This window comes from Poecilia latipinna, unplaced genomic scaffold, assembly GCF_001443285.1.
Source record: "Poecilia latipinna isolate Pla-1442-1.1 unplaced genomic scaffold, P_latipinna-1.0 Scaffold1326, whole genome shotgun sequence".
Classification (NCBI taxonomy): domain Eukaryota; kingdom Metazoa; phylum Chordata; class Actinopteri; order Cyprinodontiformes; family Poeciliidae; genus Poecilia; species Poecilia latipinna.
In genome coordinates this window covers 193,141-211,375 of record NW_015113942.1, presented here as the reverse complement: position 1 = coordinate 211,375, position 18,235 = coordinate 193,141, and the positions used below count along the sequence as shown (strand labels likewise).

The following is an 18,235-nucleotide window of genomic DNA, read 5'->3' as shown; positions in this document are numbered from 1 at the left end:
CAAAATGTGTCATATTGCTCACATAAAAGTTAAATTTCACTTACCACTCTGTCTTGGTGGATGGATTTTTTTTATTCTCCAGAATGAGTTGCTACAGCTGTATTTTCTCAGAATAAATAATCCCCCCCCCCAAAAAAAAAATGCATGTTTTCCTTAGAAAATAGCTTTATCTTGTTACTCCAAGTTACTCACGTGTAATAAATTCAGATGCTGTTTATGTGTCTTATTATATTCCTTTTTATCACAGTTTTTACACCACCAATAACCACGAAATCTGTACAAGTCCAAATGATGACTGGGTGAAGGAAGCTCTCAGCTCACTGAGGTAGAAGATCCTGATTTTGTTTTTACAGCAGACTCTCCTTTGAGTTTAGATCCAGACTCTCTCATTATGAAGCAGAGACATGCTGTTTACATGAAGGGTTTGATTTTAGGAACAGTTTGATTTAAAACTTTTTTCTTTTTTCTTTTTTTAGCTCAAAACTGAAGATGATGTCCCAGAACACCGACGGTAAAAAAATGTGACGCCTGCAAACTCTTCCGTTCGCGGTGCAAAGTGGATTTCTCAAGGGTTTATAATTCTTCACAAGCTATAAATCATTTACGAATTTAAAACAAGAAAAAAAAAAGGGTTTTATGTAGTCTTCTAGAGCAATAAAGTTTAGAGATTTTATTCTTCTGCAATCATGTCTTTCTGAGAATATAACTTCTTTTAGTATTGATTTTAATACGTCCATGTTCAATAAGTTAGAATATTAAGAAATAACACTTATTTATCTCAGTAACTCAATTTACGTTTTATTAAATTAATTACACACTCTGAGGCTTACAAGGCTTCATTTCTGATATTTATAAGTTTTGACTAACAGCTCATGAAAATAAATTTATAAAAATATTACATCAGAGCAACTATATGTAAGTTTATTGGAAAAATATGGGCTTAATGAAAAGTATGTTAAATAACTGCTTAAGGGTTTTTATTTTCAAAACAAACAAATGAGTGTTGTTGTAACCCATATTCTATTTTATTGGATGTGAGTGTATTTGCTTTTTACTGGTGCTGGCTTAATAATGTTCATTTATTTTAGAGTTAAACTGATAAAGCAAAATAAATAAATAAATAATGAAAACAGCTAAAAGATCAATTATTTACATTTCTTTCATAATTTAGAAAATATTATTGTATATCTTTCTTTGTCTTTATGCTTTTTTATTCTCGTAATAAATAAATGCTTAAGTAAACATGCTAATAATGAAACAGAAATAAAAGATTTATAAAAGGTTTATTGCTGTTGTGAACTTTTTTTTTAACCAGTTTTCAAATTCTAAAAAAATAATTTCTTCTTCTATCAAACTACTATAATTTAATTTAGCAGCTTTGACTGATTTATTTGGGTTTGCCTTTTCAACAATTAGCCTTTATAACAAGTTATATATATATATATATATATATATATATATATATATATATATATATATATATTTGGCTGATCCTGTCTAACTTTAACTTTGAAAAAAATTTTAATTTATAGATTAATTTCACTTTATTTTTTCAGTGTTTGAAACACGTAATCATGTAAACAACGGAGGCCAAATGAGTGCACCAGGGAAAATGGGTAATAAAGAAGTCAAGATTTTCCTCAGTAAATTGTTTCTTTACATAATTGCACTTGCATAAAATCCACAAGAAATGTCAGTAACCCAAGAAATACAAATATACAAAGAAATCTGAACACATTTTCTATAAGTTAGGTTATAAACTGAACAGCCACAGATGATAATTATTTCAACACCCTTAATGAAATGTGTATATTATTTAGCAAAACTTTTCATGGTGACAATGGAGAAATTAGTAACCTGTATTGCTGTGAATTCAGCCCATTCTGTCTCACAACTCTGTTTTGACCTTCAAAAGTTCCGAAATCCTCTTCCATGCAGTTTGAAAAATGTTCAGACACTGATGTGAAGCTCATTAGACTCAAATTTGAGAACTGACTGGGCCATTTTTTCTAGCAGCTGTATTTTCCTTCTCTTTAACCAAGTGAGAGTGTCCATGGTTGTTTTTCGGTTCAATGTTTTGCTGAAAGCTCTTGAGAAATTCTTGAAATCCTCCAGTTCCTAACAGGCTGTAAAACAAGCCCTCACCATGATATTCCCACCACTAATTTTCCAGTTTTGTGTTGTGTTTTTGAGGAGGCATCCAGTAGCATTCCTCCTTCGGACATGCAGTCATAGCCAACCACTTCAGTTTTCATCTCATCTCGTTACGCTGCATTCTGTCACCTTTTCATTGACTTGTTCAACAAATCTTCAGCCAAATTCATGCAAAGTTTCAACATGTTTCTTTTTCTTCTGAAGTGGAGTCTTGTGCGGTGTCCTTGTGGTTAAGCGGATTACTTAATTAAATACCCTATATCTGTTTATCCCAGGTATTTCTTACACTCTTTGCAAATTCCCATTGGCTCTTGGACATTTTTTTCTGATTATGCTTTTGCCTGCTTTGACTGGAGTTTGACTGTAGTTACAGACACCAGATGTCTGTAACTCCTGGTTGTGGCTGGATCACAATGAATGAATGACCTTTGCACTGCCATACTATAATCAACGCTGTGGTCTCCACTGTAACATCCAAGTTTAGAAATGAGTCAGCACCTGTTGCGTGACAGTTCTTTTGTGTGACGATTCTTTTGCAATGCTCTGATTGCTCTGAAACAAGCTGATCGTTTCTACTGATGAGGTAGCAGGTTGCTGTTAAAACACAGACAGACTCCCAGAGCGGTGAGAATAGTGTCATGTTGGGTTCAAATCTGTTGACCCACATACAGAACACATAGAGGAGACAAATCAGACAAATAGTTTATTTTGGAGCGAAGATGAATTGTGAGTTGTGTGGTCCTTGTCCTGTGGGTGGGAAGCCGGGGTCGTTGTTACGGTACTCGCAGGCAAACACTCAAGCGTCGAAGAGCTGGCAGCCCACTCCCTGCTCCTGATCTACTCCAGGCTTACGAAGTAGGTTGATCACAGGTGTGCTGAATCCAGATGTACCAGGTAGGAGCAGCCCCTTGGCACCATCTTGTGGATGATGAAGGAAGCAGCAGACATCAGAGACTCCCCACAAAGACCCAAAAACCCCATTTCCCTTCAGACAGAAGGGCAGAGTTGCCTTTTCATGTTTTTTGTTTTTTTATATCTTACTATTTCATTATTTCCTGTGTCATTTCAATTTATTACTCACAATACAATCCATGGAGTTATTAGTTTTGATTTTTTTTTTTACTTTGGTTTTAACTGACATGGAGGGGAATTTATTTTCAATAGTTCCACTATATTTACAGAAAATTACCTGCTACATGAATGTAAAGCTAAAATAACTTAAAAAAAAATCTTTTAAACTATAATAATATTAATGTAGTAGTTTGCGTACAAAGTCATTCTTCTTTTTCAAAAGGACAGGTTGCTGTGTCATCTGAAGTACAGAAACTGCTGCTGCTCCAGATGGTTAATATTTTAAAGGCATCACGACTGTCTGGGTTACCTAAAAAGGAAAGCTGCCAGCATGTCTGCTGAAGGTGTCTGCAAACTTCTCAGTGACGCGGTCTGACCTCTGAGCTGCGGCAAATGCATGACAGGACTGAGAAGAAGGTAGTTTCTATTTCAGCTCAACACCCAGAGGGGTTGGTGTCCCAGACTGACAAGGTGACACAGCGAAGCTCTTCTGGTAGTCTGTGTTGAGTAGCCACTAGATGGCAGTCTGATTCTTTAACACAACATGCTGCCAAAACATCCGTCACAAGATTATGATTTTTTTTCTTTTGTTTTTCTTTGACTGCCTTAATAGTTATAATCATTTGGAAATTAGGAATGAAAAATAAATCCATGCTTAAGGGCAAATTTACTTCGATACAGTTGTCAGAATTTGGTATTTAAACTACTTTAAATGATGAAACACATCACACATGAAACCATGGCACATGTACAAATATAGTGAAAATATGATAGTAATGGAGACTGGACATTTGAACTGTTCTCATTCAGTTTACCATGCAAAAAAAAAAAAGCATGAGAACCATGTCATGATCTAGAACATCTCAAATGACACAGGGATGCTATAATCCAGTAACTGCTAATCAGTCTAACCCTGAAACACTAAGTGTGTGAATAAAGTTTACTAAGAGCCTGATTGCTTTTACTAGAGCACAAACTCTGAAGTTCTACGCAAGTTACCGTGGTGTATGCAGAGAGAAGATGACTGTGAACTAAATGAAGCTCGGGCCATATAATATAAAATAATATAATAAGATCAGAGGGACAATCTGTATGATTGCTGTCATCAGTGATGAAGAAGTGTTAAAATGTCTTTGAATAATTTTCTCTTTTTATTCTCTATATGAGACTTTAAACATAAACAGGCCCACAGCTGACTTAATTGTTGACATGACATATCTTTCCACTTATCTACCCGTTGATTTGAGCCAAACGGAGATGGAACGTCTTCTTAGTCTCATTTGACTGAAACATAAAGTCCTAGTAACCCACTCTTGTTGTAAAGAAAAAGTTTTTTGGGGGGTTTTTTCGGCATCCCTCCCAAACAGCTGGTCAGCTTGTCAACTGCGTCTCTTGAATTTTATGGAGACTTTGTGACCTCTAGATGGAGCTGTTTGCTGCAGTTGTGAACAATCAATAGATCTTGTTTTAAAGTCTCCCTTATGTTCCTCTTGTCAGTGCATGATGGCAAGACAAGCTTGGCTCAGTATCCAGCGCGGTTTGTCACACTTTCAGTTGTTTTAAATCATTAACTTATCGATCTGACTGTAAATACAGGGAGGTTTAGTGTCTTGCAGCAGTCTCTTAACTTTTAAAGTTCAACACGCACCCATCTTGGTTGAATGACACACTCTCTTTGTCTTTGCTATTTTTAAGTGGGGCTTGAAAATGTTGGTACCTCTGTCAATTTTTTACTAATGACTCAGATCAGCTTGAGAAAAATGCAGAAACGCAACAGAACTGGACAGAGTCGACATACTTGGACGGATGACAAGTGTTTCTTTTATTTCTTCTTGTAAACTTAACAGTACCTCATGTGTTTTACTCTACATTGCACATAACGGATGGATTTAGTGAATACACGCAGTAGAGATAAAACTGAAGAATAAATACAGCTGGTAATAAATATTAAATATTAAAAAATACACCCTTGAATTTTTAATTATCTTAAATTAATGAAGTTGGACTATATAGGCTTCTAGGACGTGGTGGTGCTCATGGTGCTGGTGGTGCTGCTGCTGCTGGTGGTGGAGGCAGGAGTTGTCTGCTTTGCTCTGCGAATCTGCCTGTGAGACACACAATCAACAGACCATTGTTAAAACACCGCCTCTCAATAAAGCCATCTGCAAAAACCTCTTTATGGAAAAACTGACAGAGAGAATATGAGGGTCTACTCACTCCAGCTCCTTGATCTTCTCAAACACCCAGTCCTGTTTCCAGTGGCTGCAGACTTCACCTTCTGATGTCTCAAATCTATTAGGAAAATATCGTTCAGTTAAAATACATCAAATCTGTCCTGCACAACATCTTGAATAAAGCAAAGATTTTGAATAGAACCTATGAAATTCCTGTTTTTAACAGTGAACTGAAATCGACTGCTTTGTTTTATAACTGGAATCAAACTGGACTGTATCTGTTAGTCTTTCAGCCCTGACTATGTGATTAGATAGAATGTGACCGTTTTTCTGTGTGTTTTGATTGGCTGGTTATTTTCTGTCAATTGTCGTGATGCGACATTTCTCGTAGATTTTTTGTTGTGTGAATAAAACTGACTAAAATGAATCGAACAGAAACAATTTCTTACACGACTGCACGGACACAGGGCAGGTTCTTCCTCTGGATCCTGTAGCCAATGATGGGAGCGGTGATGCTCTGGTCACTGACCTGAGTGCAGCACTTTGGAATCTTGATTTCTGTTTCATATAACAAAATGAGAAAAAAAACAACAAAAACAAAACGTCATTAATTTCCATTTCCATTTATTTTTAAAAAGTGTGAGAAGGAAGATTTTTTTTTTGGACGGAAAACTTACCCGAAGCAGATGCTACCAGCATCACTCCAGCCAGAAAGGCCAGACAAGTCAGTCCTCTGATGCATATCTGCATGGTCGCTGTGTGAGAGGCTCCGGGAGATTCTTTGCAGTCACTGAAATGCGGACCTGAGGTTTGTTGTTGAATCCTAACGACCAGCCTCTGGGTTTTATTGCACGAAAAGGGGAAATGGAACCAAACTGAACGGATGAACAGTGAGAGCATCACAAGGGCGCATCCGGGTGGAAGGAAGTGATGCGCCGGATTCTCCTGAAGACACCCATTTCCCTTTTTTATGGCTTGGTAATGAAGTTGACCCGGTTTGACAGTGTGGTGTGTGCTTTTACCTTGTTGAACTTCTAAACTGGGCTGCACAGTGGCGCGGTTGGTAGAGCTGTTGCCTTGCAGCAAGAAGGTTCTGGGTTCAATTCCCAGCCCTGGTCTTTCTGCATGGAGTTTACATGTTCTCCCTGTGCATGTGTGGGTTTCCTCCCACAGTCCAAAAACATGACTGTCAGCTTAATTGGCCTCTCCAAATTGTGTGTGTCTCTGTGACAGACTGGTGACCTGTCCAGGGAGAACCCCGCCTCTTGCCTGGAATGTTAGCTGGAGATAGGCACCAGCAACCCTCCCAACCCCACTGAGGGACAAGGGTGTAAAGAAAATGGATGGATGAACTTCTAAACTATTTAAAATACAAGTACAGATAGACAACACCAACATTACACATACCTCTGACAGATTTTGCATTAAATTTCTTCCTTCAATAAAGAAGTTAGGTTTTCGTTAGACATGAGGCAAATATATTTATGAAAAGGTAACATACTGAGAAAGGAGTCAGCAAGAAAAAAAAAGTCAGAGTTTTAGGTACATTTTAATGAAAACAATGTCAAAAATAATTTCTACCATTGTTATTAATCAATGGAGAAGCTTATGATCATATATACTCTCTGTATTGTGCACAATATACAAATAAACCTGATTGAGTGATTTCATCCAACAGTGTTTGGAAATACATTTTTTTTCACATTAATATAGTGTGGAAAAAAATTAAAAAAAAATTTTTTCACACTATATTAATGATTCTATTCATATCTTTGATTTTCAACAATCTCACCAGGACCACAGGCAGGCCTGTACCCGGGTGGTCTTTTCCATCAGCTATATCATACCATACAAAATGTTCATTATTTCTGATTTCATCATTACTTTATGGGAAACATCACATGTTGGTCACTGTATTACTTCTCTGTTCTGTCACTGAAAGTCATGGTCATCATAAGAGGAAAAAAAAGGGGGAAGGAAGACCTCTGACCACAAACCACAGCTTTCCGAGCATCATTCGTCCATATTTGGTCATTTGTTCCTGCCTAATCCATTAGTCAGCTTTCTCAGGTCTCTGAAATTGAACAAGTCAAGACTCTGGTTTCTAATGCAGCCATCTATCCATCTTTCCTTTATTTTTTAACTCAAATGTTTTTGGTTTTTTTTGTAATCTTTGTTTTGAAAATGTCTGTTTTTAAAGAGGAATATGTAATGTACGATTATAACTTACTCTGAGCAAACTTGTTTTTTCTGGTCTGGAATTCAATCCTGATAATTGAGAAATATATTTATGGGTTTTGTGTAATGAATTATAGGAGACTAGTTAACACAGATGCTTCATCTTAACTTTAAACAACACTCACTCTCACTTTTGGTGAACTGGTGAAAATAGAAGATGTACCAGGTAGTAATTTACCTGCTGATTCTTGTTTACTTTTTTATAATGTGGAGACTCTTTGTAATGAAAGGAGACTCATTTAAATTTTGCTTAAAAAAGATGTGACAACAGAAAATTTCCCCACTTCCACTTCCAGTCACTCAACCTTATTTTATCTTGTCTGCCGATTTCTTGGTGGCCGCTGGGATGGTTCCGGAATTTTTTCCACAGAAAAAGGAAAAGTTTATTTTTAGCATATTACAATTTCTGTTTTTTTTTTTTTTTCAGTTTCTGAATGAAGGGGCGGCTAATTGACATGTTTTACAATACTCCCCTAGCTCCCCTAGCCCAGCTCTAAATCCAAAGCTGACATATGGATTGACCACCAGATGGATTTTATTTAATATAAGATTCTAGTGTCAGAAATCCTGATCTAGAATACTGTATTAATGTTGTAACTGTGGTTGTAGAAATAACACAAACATTTTATTGAGTTGTTTTCTCTTTTTGTTATTTATGAAAACCTCAGTTTTTCCACCAAAGTTACAGGCTTTGAGAAAAACTTTCTCTGGGAGTAACAACATTTTATAACTTTATTTACCACCATCCATCCATCCATCCATCCATCCATCCATCCATCCATCCATCCATCCATCCATCCATCCATCCATCCATCCATCCATGGTTATTGCTATTGGGGTCACCAGGGGTGCTGGTCCCCATCTCTATTGGTCAACAGCTGAGAGGTGCAGTCATCCTGGACACGTCTCCAGTCCATCGCAGGGCGGTCATCGGCTTTCATAAGAAGCTGGGGTGTCATTCTCTTCTTCTAGGCCCTGGTTGAACTTGCCTCAACTTACCTGTGAAAAACTTAGATCTGACCTTAAAAGGACTGAAAATATGTTTGTTTTTAAATGTTGTGCTGTGCTGCTGGCACATCTTTGTCTTACTGAAAAGTTACCCCTTAACATCCGAGAAAGGACGCATATGGCTCACCAGATTCCTCTGTTGCCTCTTTAGGTTCTCCATAATTTAATTTTGACTTACGGTAAAATGCACCTGGAGAAGATTACCCATATCGTATATATTAGGAAATACTTTTTTTTTTTTAACAAAACCACATTATGAACAGAAACTAATGTTACAAAAAGAGAAGTGAAGAAAGAGCACATGACAGGAGCTTACGCTTTCATTTGGATGCAGTGCTCAGCAGTTATGAAAGAGGAATCACTGAATAACTGTGTACTGTAGCGGAAATGAGGTTCTTGAAGGCCTCATGGAAAGGAGAAATGACTTAAATGAAGTGATAAGTTTACCAAAATAAAAATTAATTTTTAAAAAAATTTTTTTTATATATATATATATATATATATATATATATATATATATATATATATATATATATATATTTACTATATTCCCTCATATTTACTATGGGTATGAAATACAGTTGTTTTTAAAAATTCCTAAACCAAGTCAAACAAAAAGAAAGGGCATTTCATGATTGCCAAATTTACAAATTCAGGCAGATTGCTGTCGACTAATGACTTCTTTCTTATTATCTTTATGGGATCCGACTTTCTGCCAAATGGGATAAAAATTTACTCCAGTATGAGGCAATCTTAAAGTGAATAATTGCAGTGCAGACCTCAGCAGTTTGTGGCAGGAAAAGAGAGCGCCCGTTGTTATTACTAAGTCATGCATTAATAACAAACTGTCATTGAGGAGGGAAAGGACAGAATCAATTAAATGTAATGGACCCGTACAAAGATTCCCACTTGCAGTGTTATTTAAAAGCCAGGAAATGACAGCAGCAGACGTTTTCACGGACGAAGAGATAACTCCAACAGAAGCTTTGCAGACTTAATGTCATCTTAGACTTTAAGCAGAAGTTTTTTTGTTTTTTTTTCTGCCTGTGCAGGAGTAAAAGATAAAATTGTCTCATATTTTCTCAGTGGCTTTGTGTCATGTGCACTGCAGCCAACCATTATCTACGCATCGAGCAATCTGAAGCTAAAAAAAGTGACTACAGATTCTTTATTTGTCTAAATAATGTCTAAGTAATTTGTTTATAAGAATAGCTCTGTAATTGGTTAGATTTACTTTCGCTTTCTGGGATGCAGGATTTTGGTATTCGACTACATCCCGATCCCTGAGGATTAAAATAAAGTGGATTATAATTGCAGAAAGAATCCTGACGCTGACCCAATGGTCACAGGCTGAAGGCAATTTCATGTCATGATCCCAGGATATTCCAAAAATAATTAAACTACTTACATGGAGCATTTTGTTATTCAGATTATTCAAAACAATCCAGCATATTTGCAGAGCTGCTTGAATCAAAGTGGTGTTTTGTTTAACCCAGTAGCATCAATTTGAATTCACATGTAAACAGTGTACATGGGTCATTCCAAAAGAAATGTGAAATATCATTTGGCAGAGCTCCTGCATTTCCAATTCCCTCCCTGGCTGTTCAAATACATTCAGCGCAACATTGGATTCTGTTGATCAATATAATTCTCAAATTATCTTCTTGCGACACCAGACTGAAGGGCAGCTACTGTCTTTTCTTGGGATTATAGTACGGGGTCACAGAGTAAAATGTTCAGCAAATGTGGATTACCGTTTCATCCCATGTCATGATGTGACTGTGAGGTGAACAGACACAAACCAGCTGTATTATGACTCTTAAACACAAAAATATCCATACTATACTGAGGCGTGCAGAACATGTAGATTTGTAGTTTGATTTAGAAAAGCTACATAGGCTCTAAACTGTTTAAGAGTAGGTATGGAGTGCTTTGACTTGAGTACTGGTGGTGTTTTCTACTAAAACAGTTGCGGTGCTTAAACGTTTGGCGAGAGCACTCCCAAATGACGGCCACGCGAGATTCAATGACTCCTCAGAATCCAAGCAACACTCCAGGTATGTTTTTGATAAGCGAATCACATTATGTAAATGTGACTTATATAATATATAAAGCTCAAAACACTTTACACAATAACCCCCCACTCCTTCAAAAATGGTTCTAATGGCGATCATGAGCCAAGCTGTTTTCTGTGGGTGATTTTCTGTCTGTGCCAGGTGGTCATTAAAGTTTTATAATGTTCAAGAAATGGGCCGATCAGTTTCATAACTATTAACACATGATTACCTACAAATGGATTGAAACATGTTACAAATCAAATGATCTGACTCGCAGCTGAAGTGGGCAGGACGGATTTGTGATTTTATGTTGCTTACGACATGGAATTGTGAACAAACCATTTAAATTTAGCAGACGAGACCAAGACTCATGAAACCACAAAACGTTTTGCCAATCTGTCTTTCAACTTTGGTAAGCCTTTGTGAACTGTGGCCTCAATTTCCTGTTCTGAGCTGACAGAAGAGTGTGGCGTGTTCTCTGCTGCTTTATCCCCAGTTCAAACCAGTATGCCCATTCTCCTTTGGCTACAAGGCACTGAAAAACCATTCGTTCTCAAACTATTCTCCTTAAACCCAAAGTCTACAGATAGTTGAGTGTGAAAACTTCAGCAAGTTTAGATGTTTTTTTAAAATAAAATACTAAGATCAGCCTAGGTGGAACCAGCAATCATTCACATTCAAGGCCACCTAATTGCCCTGTCTTCCCCACGCCGATCCTCCGTTTGAACTTTAGCAAGCCGTCTTCACTACATCTCGATTCCAATGTCCATCAAATTGTTGCCATGAGATTGACAGATTTTCTTTTCGTTTTCACCAGCGATTGGTGTATCGAACAAAGTGGTCAAATGCTTATTGTTCGTGAGTTCAAAAGTTCATGATGTCATAGCAGCACGCACAAACGGATCGATGACCAAAACCATGTGGGTTTCGGTGGAACAGATTAACTGTTTGAGAACAGTTTTAAAACGCCCCTCGTGCTTGTAAATGCCATGAGATCAAAAGGGAAAGGCAAGTTTGAACTGTCTGCATGATGTGTGGTTGCAGAAGTGAGTAGAGCAGCAGCAGCAGCAGTAGCACAAAGCGAACAGTTACCTCAAAACCGAACAGGAAGCTTCCATGTTAGAAAGTGAAAAACTCAGTAGAGTAGTGTACAAAGTCAATGAACATTTTCATTTCTGTTTGATTTCGTGTGTGGCCATCTATAAGTTGTAAGCTTTCCCAGACTTTAGTTTTAAAAACAGATCTCCAGAGTGCCTTCTTTGAGATGGCCCAAAATCAACTTACAGTCACAATAGCAACACAACAACGTCTCTAGAAGACTTGGGAAATTTTGTGAACAGAGACAATGTTTAAAACAAAAAAATAAGCCACTACTGTAAAATGTCACCTTACATGCTTAGGAATTACTGTAAATATTTGGAAACTGCTGTAAGATGTTAGCTTAAATATATAAATGGCATCATTTATATGCATCTCTAGTATAGGTGTCATTTTCATAAAGTAACTTGACTTAAAAATAGAACAAAGAAAGATGTACAAGGGTGGAAAACGTTTCGACACCTCCAGACCACCAATGAGGAGAGTGGAGGGGTGAGGACGGAGCCGGTGAGCTCTGTGGGAGGAAGCATTACTTGTACTTTCCAACTGTGTGTGTGTCTGTGGGTGCGGAAACCTTGCACTGCAAGAGGCTTAAATGAATGCAAAAAGGAGTTGGTGGTCTTTAAAACGGCTCCAGGCACAGGCTTCACATCACATCACATCAGTCTTTGCTGGAGAGAGCACCATGACGAGTATCCCCCTCATCCTGCTTGTATTGGTAGCCGTGATGGTGCCGACAGCCTCAGCGCAAGGTAAGCGAAATGCAGACTTCAAGCAAGTTTCATTGCTTTCAACCTGATTTCTGTGTATTTTTAATGCTGTGTGGCAATCGTAGTTTACTCTTGCCTGTTTTGCCTTTATTAAGGTGGAATCTCAACCTGCTGTATGAAATTCACCAGCACAAAAGTTCATCGAGAATTGCTGAAGAGCTACTACCAAGAAGATAAATCATCATGCAGACTACAAGCAATTGTGTAAGTCAGAAAAACCTACTCCTGGCTCGGATTATTTTGCACATGTCTTTTTTTTCCAGTGATATTCATTATTATTTCTACTACATATATCTTTATGGAGAGAAGGTTTATGTCTTCTGATTCTTATATGGTCTCTGTTTTTTCCCCCAAACAGATTCACAACAATCATGGATAAAAGAATCTGTGGCAGCCCCTTCAATCTGTGGACAAAAACCAGCATGGCCTTTCTGGACGGCAAGAAATTTGCGCGAAAACAGTCAGGCTTAAACAAGGGAACAAAGGAACGTCACTGACACTGATGCTTCTAATTGAGACACAAGCGCTCGATCTGTCATCTTAAGCTGTTTGAGTTTAATCAAATTTAGACTTTAGAATGTACCTCAGCTTTATAAAATTTTAAAATCTGTTGTATGTGACTTTTGTTTGAGTTTATTTAATATTTTTATAACTAATGTAAAAATGTAAATAAATATTATTTTTCTAACTGACTCAAGCTTGTTATAATGTCAAAAAGTATAACTTTCTTTGTGACGTTAAGATTCAAATCTGAATAAAACTGGTGCCTGCTCAATTTCAGCACCCACTCTTCATCTTTTCTCGTCTTTATTGTTACTCAACTCGCTAACACCGCAACATGTTCAATAATTAACACCGATGTGAGATAAGAGCAGCAGCACTGGCTCAGATTTTTGAGTCAGGTAAGAGATTTTCTGATAACAATCAGGTCTTAATGGTGGTGGATGAACTGCTTTCACTGAAGTAGAAAATAAAGTGCTTGAAGCAAGAGCTGCAGAATATATTTGATATAATGACATTTAGGCAAGGTGAGTAATTTTGAAAAACACCACTGTTTGGTTTAAACGTCATTTTATGTAGTTGAATTTCTAAGATCATTATGCCTGTATGAGGAAGGGAACATTATTGAAAATATGGAGTTAATTTAGGACATGCATTGCACCCATTTAATACATTTTAAAAAGTTACCATTACTAAAGTGGCATTTAGGTCATTGTCACTGATCCATTATATTACTGGAACCGTCATCTGTTTGGCATCTATTTGTGTGGAGGAGGTGGGGTTATTAGACCCATTTCTCTAGAAAACAAGCCGGAAAGGAAATAAGCTGGAACCCAGCATAAACCCTCACATGTGACTTTTTCAGTAATAATCAGAGGCAGTTATAACACAGCTCGCCTTACAGGAATGCATAATGATGGGGGGGCGACAGAAGTAACAGAAATACAAAAAGCCCCTCTTAATTGAGTGTTGCCTGTGTTGTGCTCATTAGAAGCACTGTAAAACATAGAAATGCAATGCAAGTGGTCCATGCTGCTAAAGTTAGATAATGAGTCACAGCTGTTTTTTCAGCGGTTGAAGCTACATGCCCTTTGCTGCATTTGGGCACATGGTTTCTACCCATCTCACCATAAACCCACACAAACATGCACAGTAGTCAAATAGCTGACGGTGACACAAACACAGTGTTCCTAATTCATTGACACGACGTGATGCCAGACCCATTTTTGATTCAATCACACGATTAAGATGCCATCTTGAGGTTGTCTTTTTAGACAACCTTATGTTGTCTAAATAGACAACATAAGGTTGTCTGGCTTCACACACTCACTCCTAATGAGAATTTAGAGACAAATTGAGGTGTTTTTGGACTCCTAGCCCAAAATTGTCATGTTTTTCAATCAATTCCTATTCTTTGCAAAATAGTCTGGATTTTGTCAGGCTGGATGGAGAGCCTCAGTGACCCTCAGATTCCAAGTACTGAATCAAATCCCACATTTTAAACTTTAAATATGCTCATATCTAAATAAATCCACTATAGGCCACATATATATTTTTTTTTATTTCCCTTAAGCCATCTCCCTATCAATTTTGACCAGCTTCCCTGTCCTTGCTGAGGAAAGCGCCCTCACTGTATGACACTAAGGGTACCATACTGCCCCCAAGAGGCAGGTGCCGTGTTTGTGGCGATGAGCAGTGTTTTCCACCGCACTCTGGGGACCTTCCTGCACATCTTACTGTGTTCCCTTCATGGCTTGTGGCAAACAGCAGATGGGACTCATTGTGGTTTCTTCTTGCCACTCAAATTGTTTTTCAGTCAGGTGGACTCCAGTTTATATATATAAACTTCAGTTTATATATATAACTGGAGAAATACCAGGGTCTCAGAGAGGAACTGGAAAAGACCTGGAAGGTGATGACCACAGTGGTGCCTGTGGTCATCACCTATATATCTATCTCTCTCTCTCTCTCTCTCTCTCTATATATATATATATATATATATATATATATATATATATATATATATATATATATATATGTAATTTAACAGACATAACCTCCATCAAAGCAAATTCCACTCCATGATTAAAGTTTATGGCTGTCATACCAAGACCGCTGTTGACCAGTCCATGCCATTTTGAGATTTATTATTATGACAGTTTATATTTTCTTGTCTTGATCTTATAGGTTATTTTAATTTACTTATTTTTTTCAGTGTTGATTAAAGTAACATATAAATAAGTCATAGCATCAGTTTAAAAGAAAACTGTGAACACGGAGAATAGTTCTTACACTTTTTCACTTTCACAAATGAATGCAACCACAAACCATCCGAAATTCACTGGAACAGAACAACAACTGCGGTGCATACTCTCTTAAGCCATTCTGTTTAGAAGCTTAAGTAAACAACATTTTTGAAGGCCATTGGGGAGCAAAGTCCAGTCATAACGCTGTAGACCAACTTACTGGGTTTAGGGCTTTGGAAAAATAGGGGTTCGATTTAGGATTAGCCTTACAAAGTCCCAATGTGGGTAGCAATGCACACTTTTATATGTATTTTTATAAAAAAGTCTGTCTGCTTGAGACTATTAAGTAAATAACAGGGACTTTTTGTTCAACAGCATCTCTTGTAAAGCAAACACTTAAAAAATCTAAAAGTATTTTAAGTAAAAATAGCCCCGGCATATTGTCTCAGTATACTTTTTTTGTTATATATTTGCACAAACTGTATGTTTGCACCTTGTTCTATCACCAACACCAAAAAACAAAATGGAAATGTAATCTTGAACATCCACTCATCTATAAACAAATTGCTGCGGCCTGAAAACAAGGACCAATCATTCTTTCTCTATTAAAAACAACTTTTTTTCTCTCTGTCTGCATATGCTTGGATGCAACAATAAGTTGTTGCTAGAGGACAAGATCAATGTTGAACCATATTTGGAGGATCAAGGACTTTCGTTAATGGAAGAGGAGCTATGAGAAGGAAGTGAAAGAAAAACTGCGTAGGCGACAACCAAATGGCCATGAGTATGTTTACGATAATTGGTACATCAGATGATGGACTGGAATAAGTCTCATTTTCTTGTTTTGGTTTAAACTGATAGTAGTAATGTAAAGCTTTAAGGCACTGCTAAGTCATGCTAATATCATTTTTGTTTAAGTAGCAGTGAAATAAAAATGCATGAATGTTTGACCGTAAATCTATGTTTAGTTGGTGTTTTATCACTTTTTTTTTATCCCATTGTCAGCTTTAGGGGTTACGGTTAGGGTTAGGGTTAGGCAATAATCTATAATCTATAACAATGTTGCAAACTGTTTTCTCCACATTATGTATCTACATCATAATAAAATCTCATGAGGATATTTGGAAAGTACGTTTAGCAGAGAAAAGATTTATAGTTTTAAGGGGTTTACTTTTACTAATAAAAACCTCAAGCGTTTATTATTTGCCTATTCTTTTCGCCAAACAGATCAATCTGACAGACGGACGGTGTGTCCAACCACAGATTCCCCATTGGAGTTTGGTGTGGACCATTCTAATTTTCCTTTTATCTAAATCTTTATATAATGGATGGATGGATATGTGCTGTTGTCTAACAAAGCTTTGAGGCCTTAACCTCGGAGGTTTGAACATCTGTACCTACACTGACAATACATTAAAGTCTCTAGCTACACAAAAGTGTAAAGTATACCCCTCAAAAAGTATTTCAAATATCTCAACGGTATTTATCATTAGTGTTAAATTATTTGGGGGGGAAACGAAAAGCGGTGGGAGGAGGATCTGGCTGTAAAGTGTTGACGAGAGGTGGCTTCATGCTTCCTCTTTCCAACAATATATTTGTGGTGCAAATAATTTCAATTGCACACCATATGGATACGATTAAGCCGAGTCGGTCATCTTAAACAGTGGACAAGTAAAGGACCGTCCTTGAGCATCTTTTCCCTCCATCATGAGTCTCACCATCCTGTTCTTACTGGTAACTTTGATGCTGCCAACAGCTCAAGGTAAGATCAACATTTCCGTCTTAAATAAAAATAACTCGGCTTTTAATTTTGTTTGGTATAAAATTCCTCTATTTCAATTTTCCAGGAGGCATCTCTAAATGCTGTCTGAAAAACGCCAAAACTAAAGTTCCTCGAACGTTGCTGAGGAGTTATTATGAGCAAAATGATCCATCATTATGTTCTGTACCTTCAGTGGTGTAAGTTAAAAAAAACTTTTACTTTTATCATTGCACTTTATCCAAGCAAGTATATAATACAAAAATGTGTTGAATATTTTGTCTTTTATTTTTAAAAGATTTACCACGACGAAAGGGAAAAAACTCTGTGCTAACCCCAGCAATACATGGACAAAGACCAGCATGGCCTATCTGGATGGAAAGAACTGGCAGCAAAAACAAACTGCTTTCAAAAAGAAGCTGGAAAATTCATCAAACTAATCCCACTACTGAAACAATAAAGGTGCCCCATTTTCTTCCCTGCTGTTTCAGTTTAAGTACCCGTCAGCTTTGCAGCGTGCCACATTTTGTTAAAATTGTATCATCTATCGCAGTGAGTTTGACTTTTAACAAGTTTTGTTGCCAATGAAAACCTTGAAAATTGATACTTTTAACTGAAATGATCATGGATTCAACCTAAGGACAGTCACAGTGTAATTAAGTTCTCTAATCACGAGTTTTAAATCAGGGCAAATTATAGATGCACAAAGCTACAATTGCTTTTGCGTCACCTAATGTTGATGCTGTTACGTGTTTGATTTCTGTAATATCACAAGCTCTCACACTCTTGGGGCATAAGAGTGAGGGAAAACTCAATTAATTGAAAACTAAAAAGTGTACCCTAATAGCTATTTTTTATATAAAAAAAATAACACCAAATTTATCTCAAATTTAAAACCCAACTCATCAGCGGTCTGGCAATATGATGAATTTTTGCCCACAACAATGACCATTGCTTTCCACTTCCCCTCACAGGACGGTTTGACACTTTAGACTACGGGCTAACCAGACGGAGGCTTGCAGTCAGTGTATTTCCATTAGTGTTTTAACACTATGATGTGTGAAGCTCTACCAAAAAAAAAAAAAAAAAGAAAAAAAAAAAAAAAAAGTTTGGTCTCAGTAGGCTGAGAGAGAAAGTACAGCTGTGTGTCAGTGTGGTG

At 37.1% G+C, this 18,235-nt stretch overlaps 1 protein-coding gene and 1 long non-coding RNA gene across 2 annotated transcripts in view; both read left to right on the top strand.

Moving 5' to 3' along the window:
• LOC106961706 (C-C motif chemokine 20-like) overlaps window positions 1-1,133 on the top strand; it is a 6,767-nt gene extending 5,634 nt beyond the window's left edge. The window contains exons 3-4 of the mRNA XM_015055609.1: window positions 248-325; window positions 477-1,133. Of these exons, the coding sequence (XP_014911095.1) occupies window positions 248-325; window positions 477-525 (127 nt within the window). The 3' untranslated portion in view covers window positions 526-1,133. The remainder of the gene's footprint in view (window positions 1-247; window positions 326-476) is intronic.
• An 11,197-nt stretch (window positions 1,134-12,330) lies between these two features.
• Window positions 12,331-13,362, top strand: LOC106961717 (uncharacterized). Its single transcript, XR_001427829.1, has 3 exons — window positions 12,331-12,552; window positions 12,666-12,774; window positions 12,929-13,362. It is a non-coding gene; the product is annotated as an uncharacterized LOC106961717 (long non-coding RNA).
• The last annotated feature ends 4,873 nt before the right edge of the window (window positions 13,363-18,235 follow it).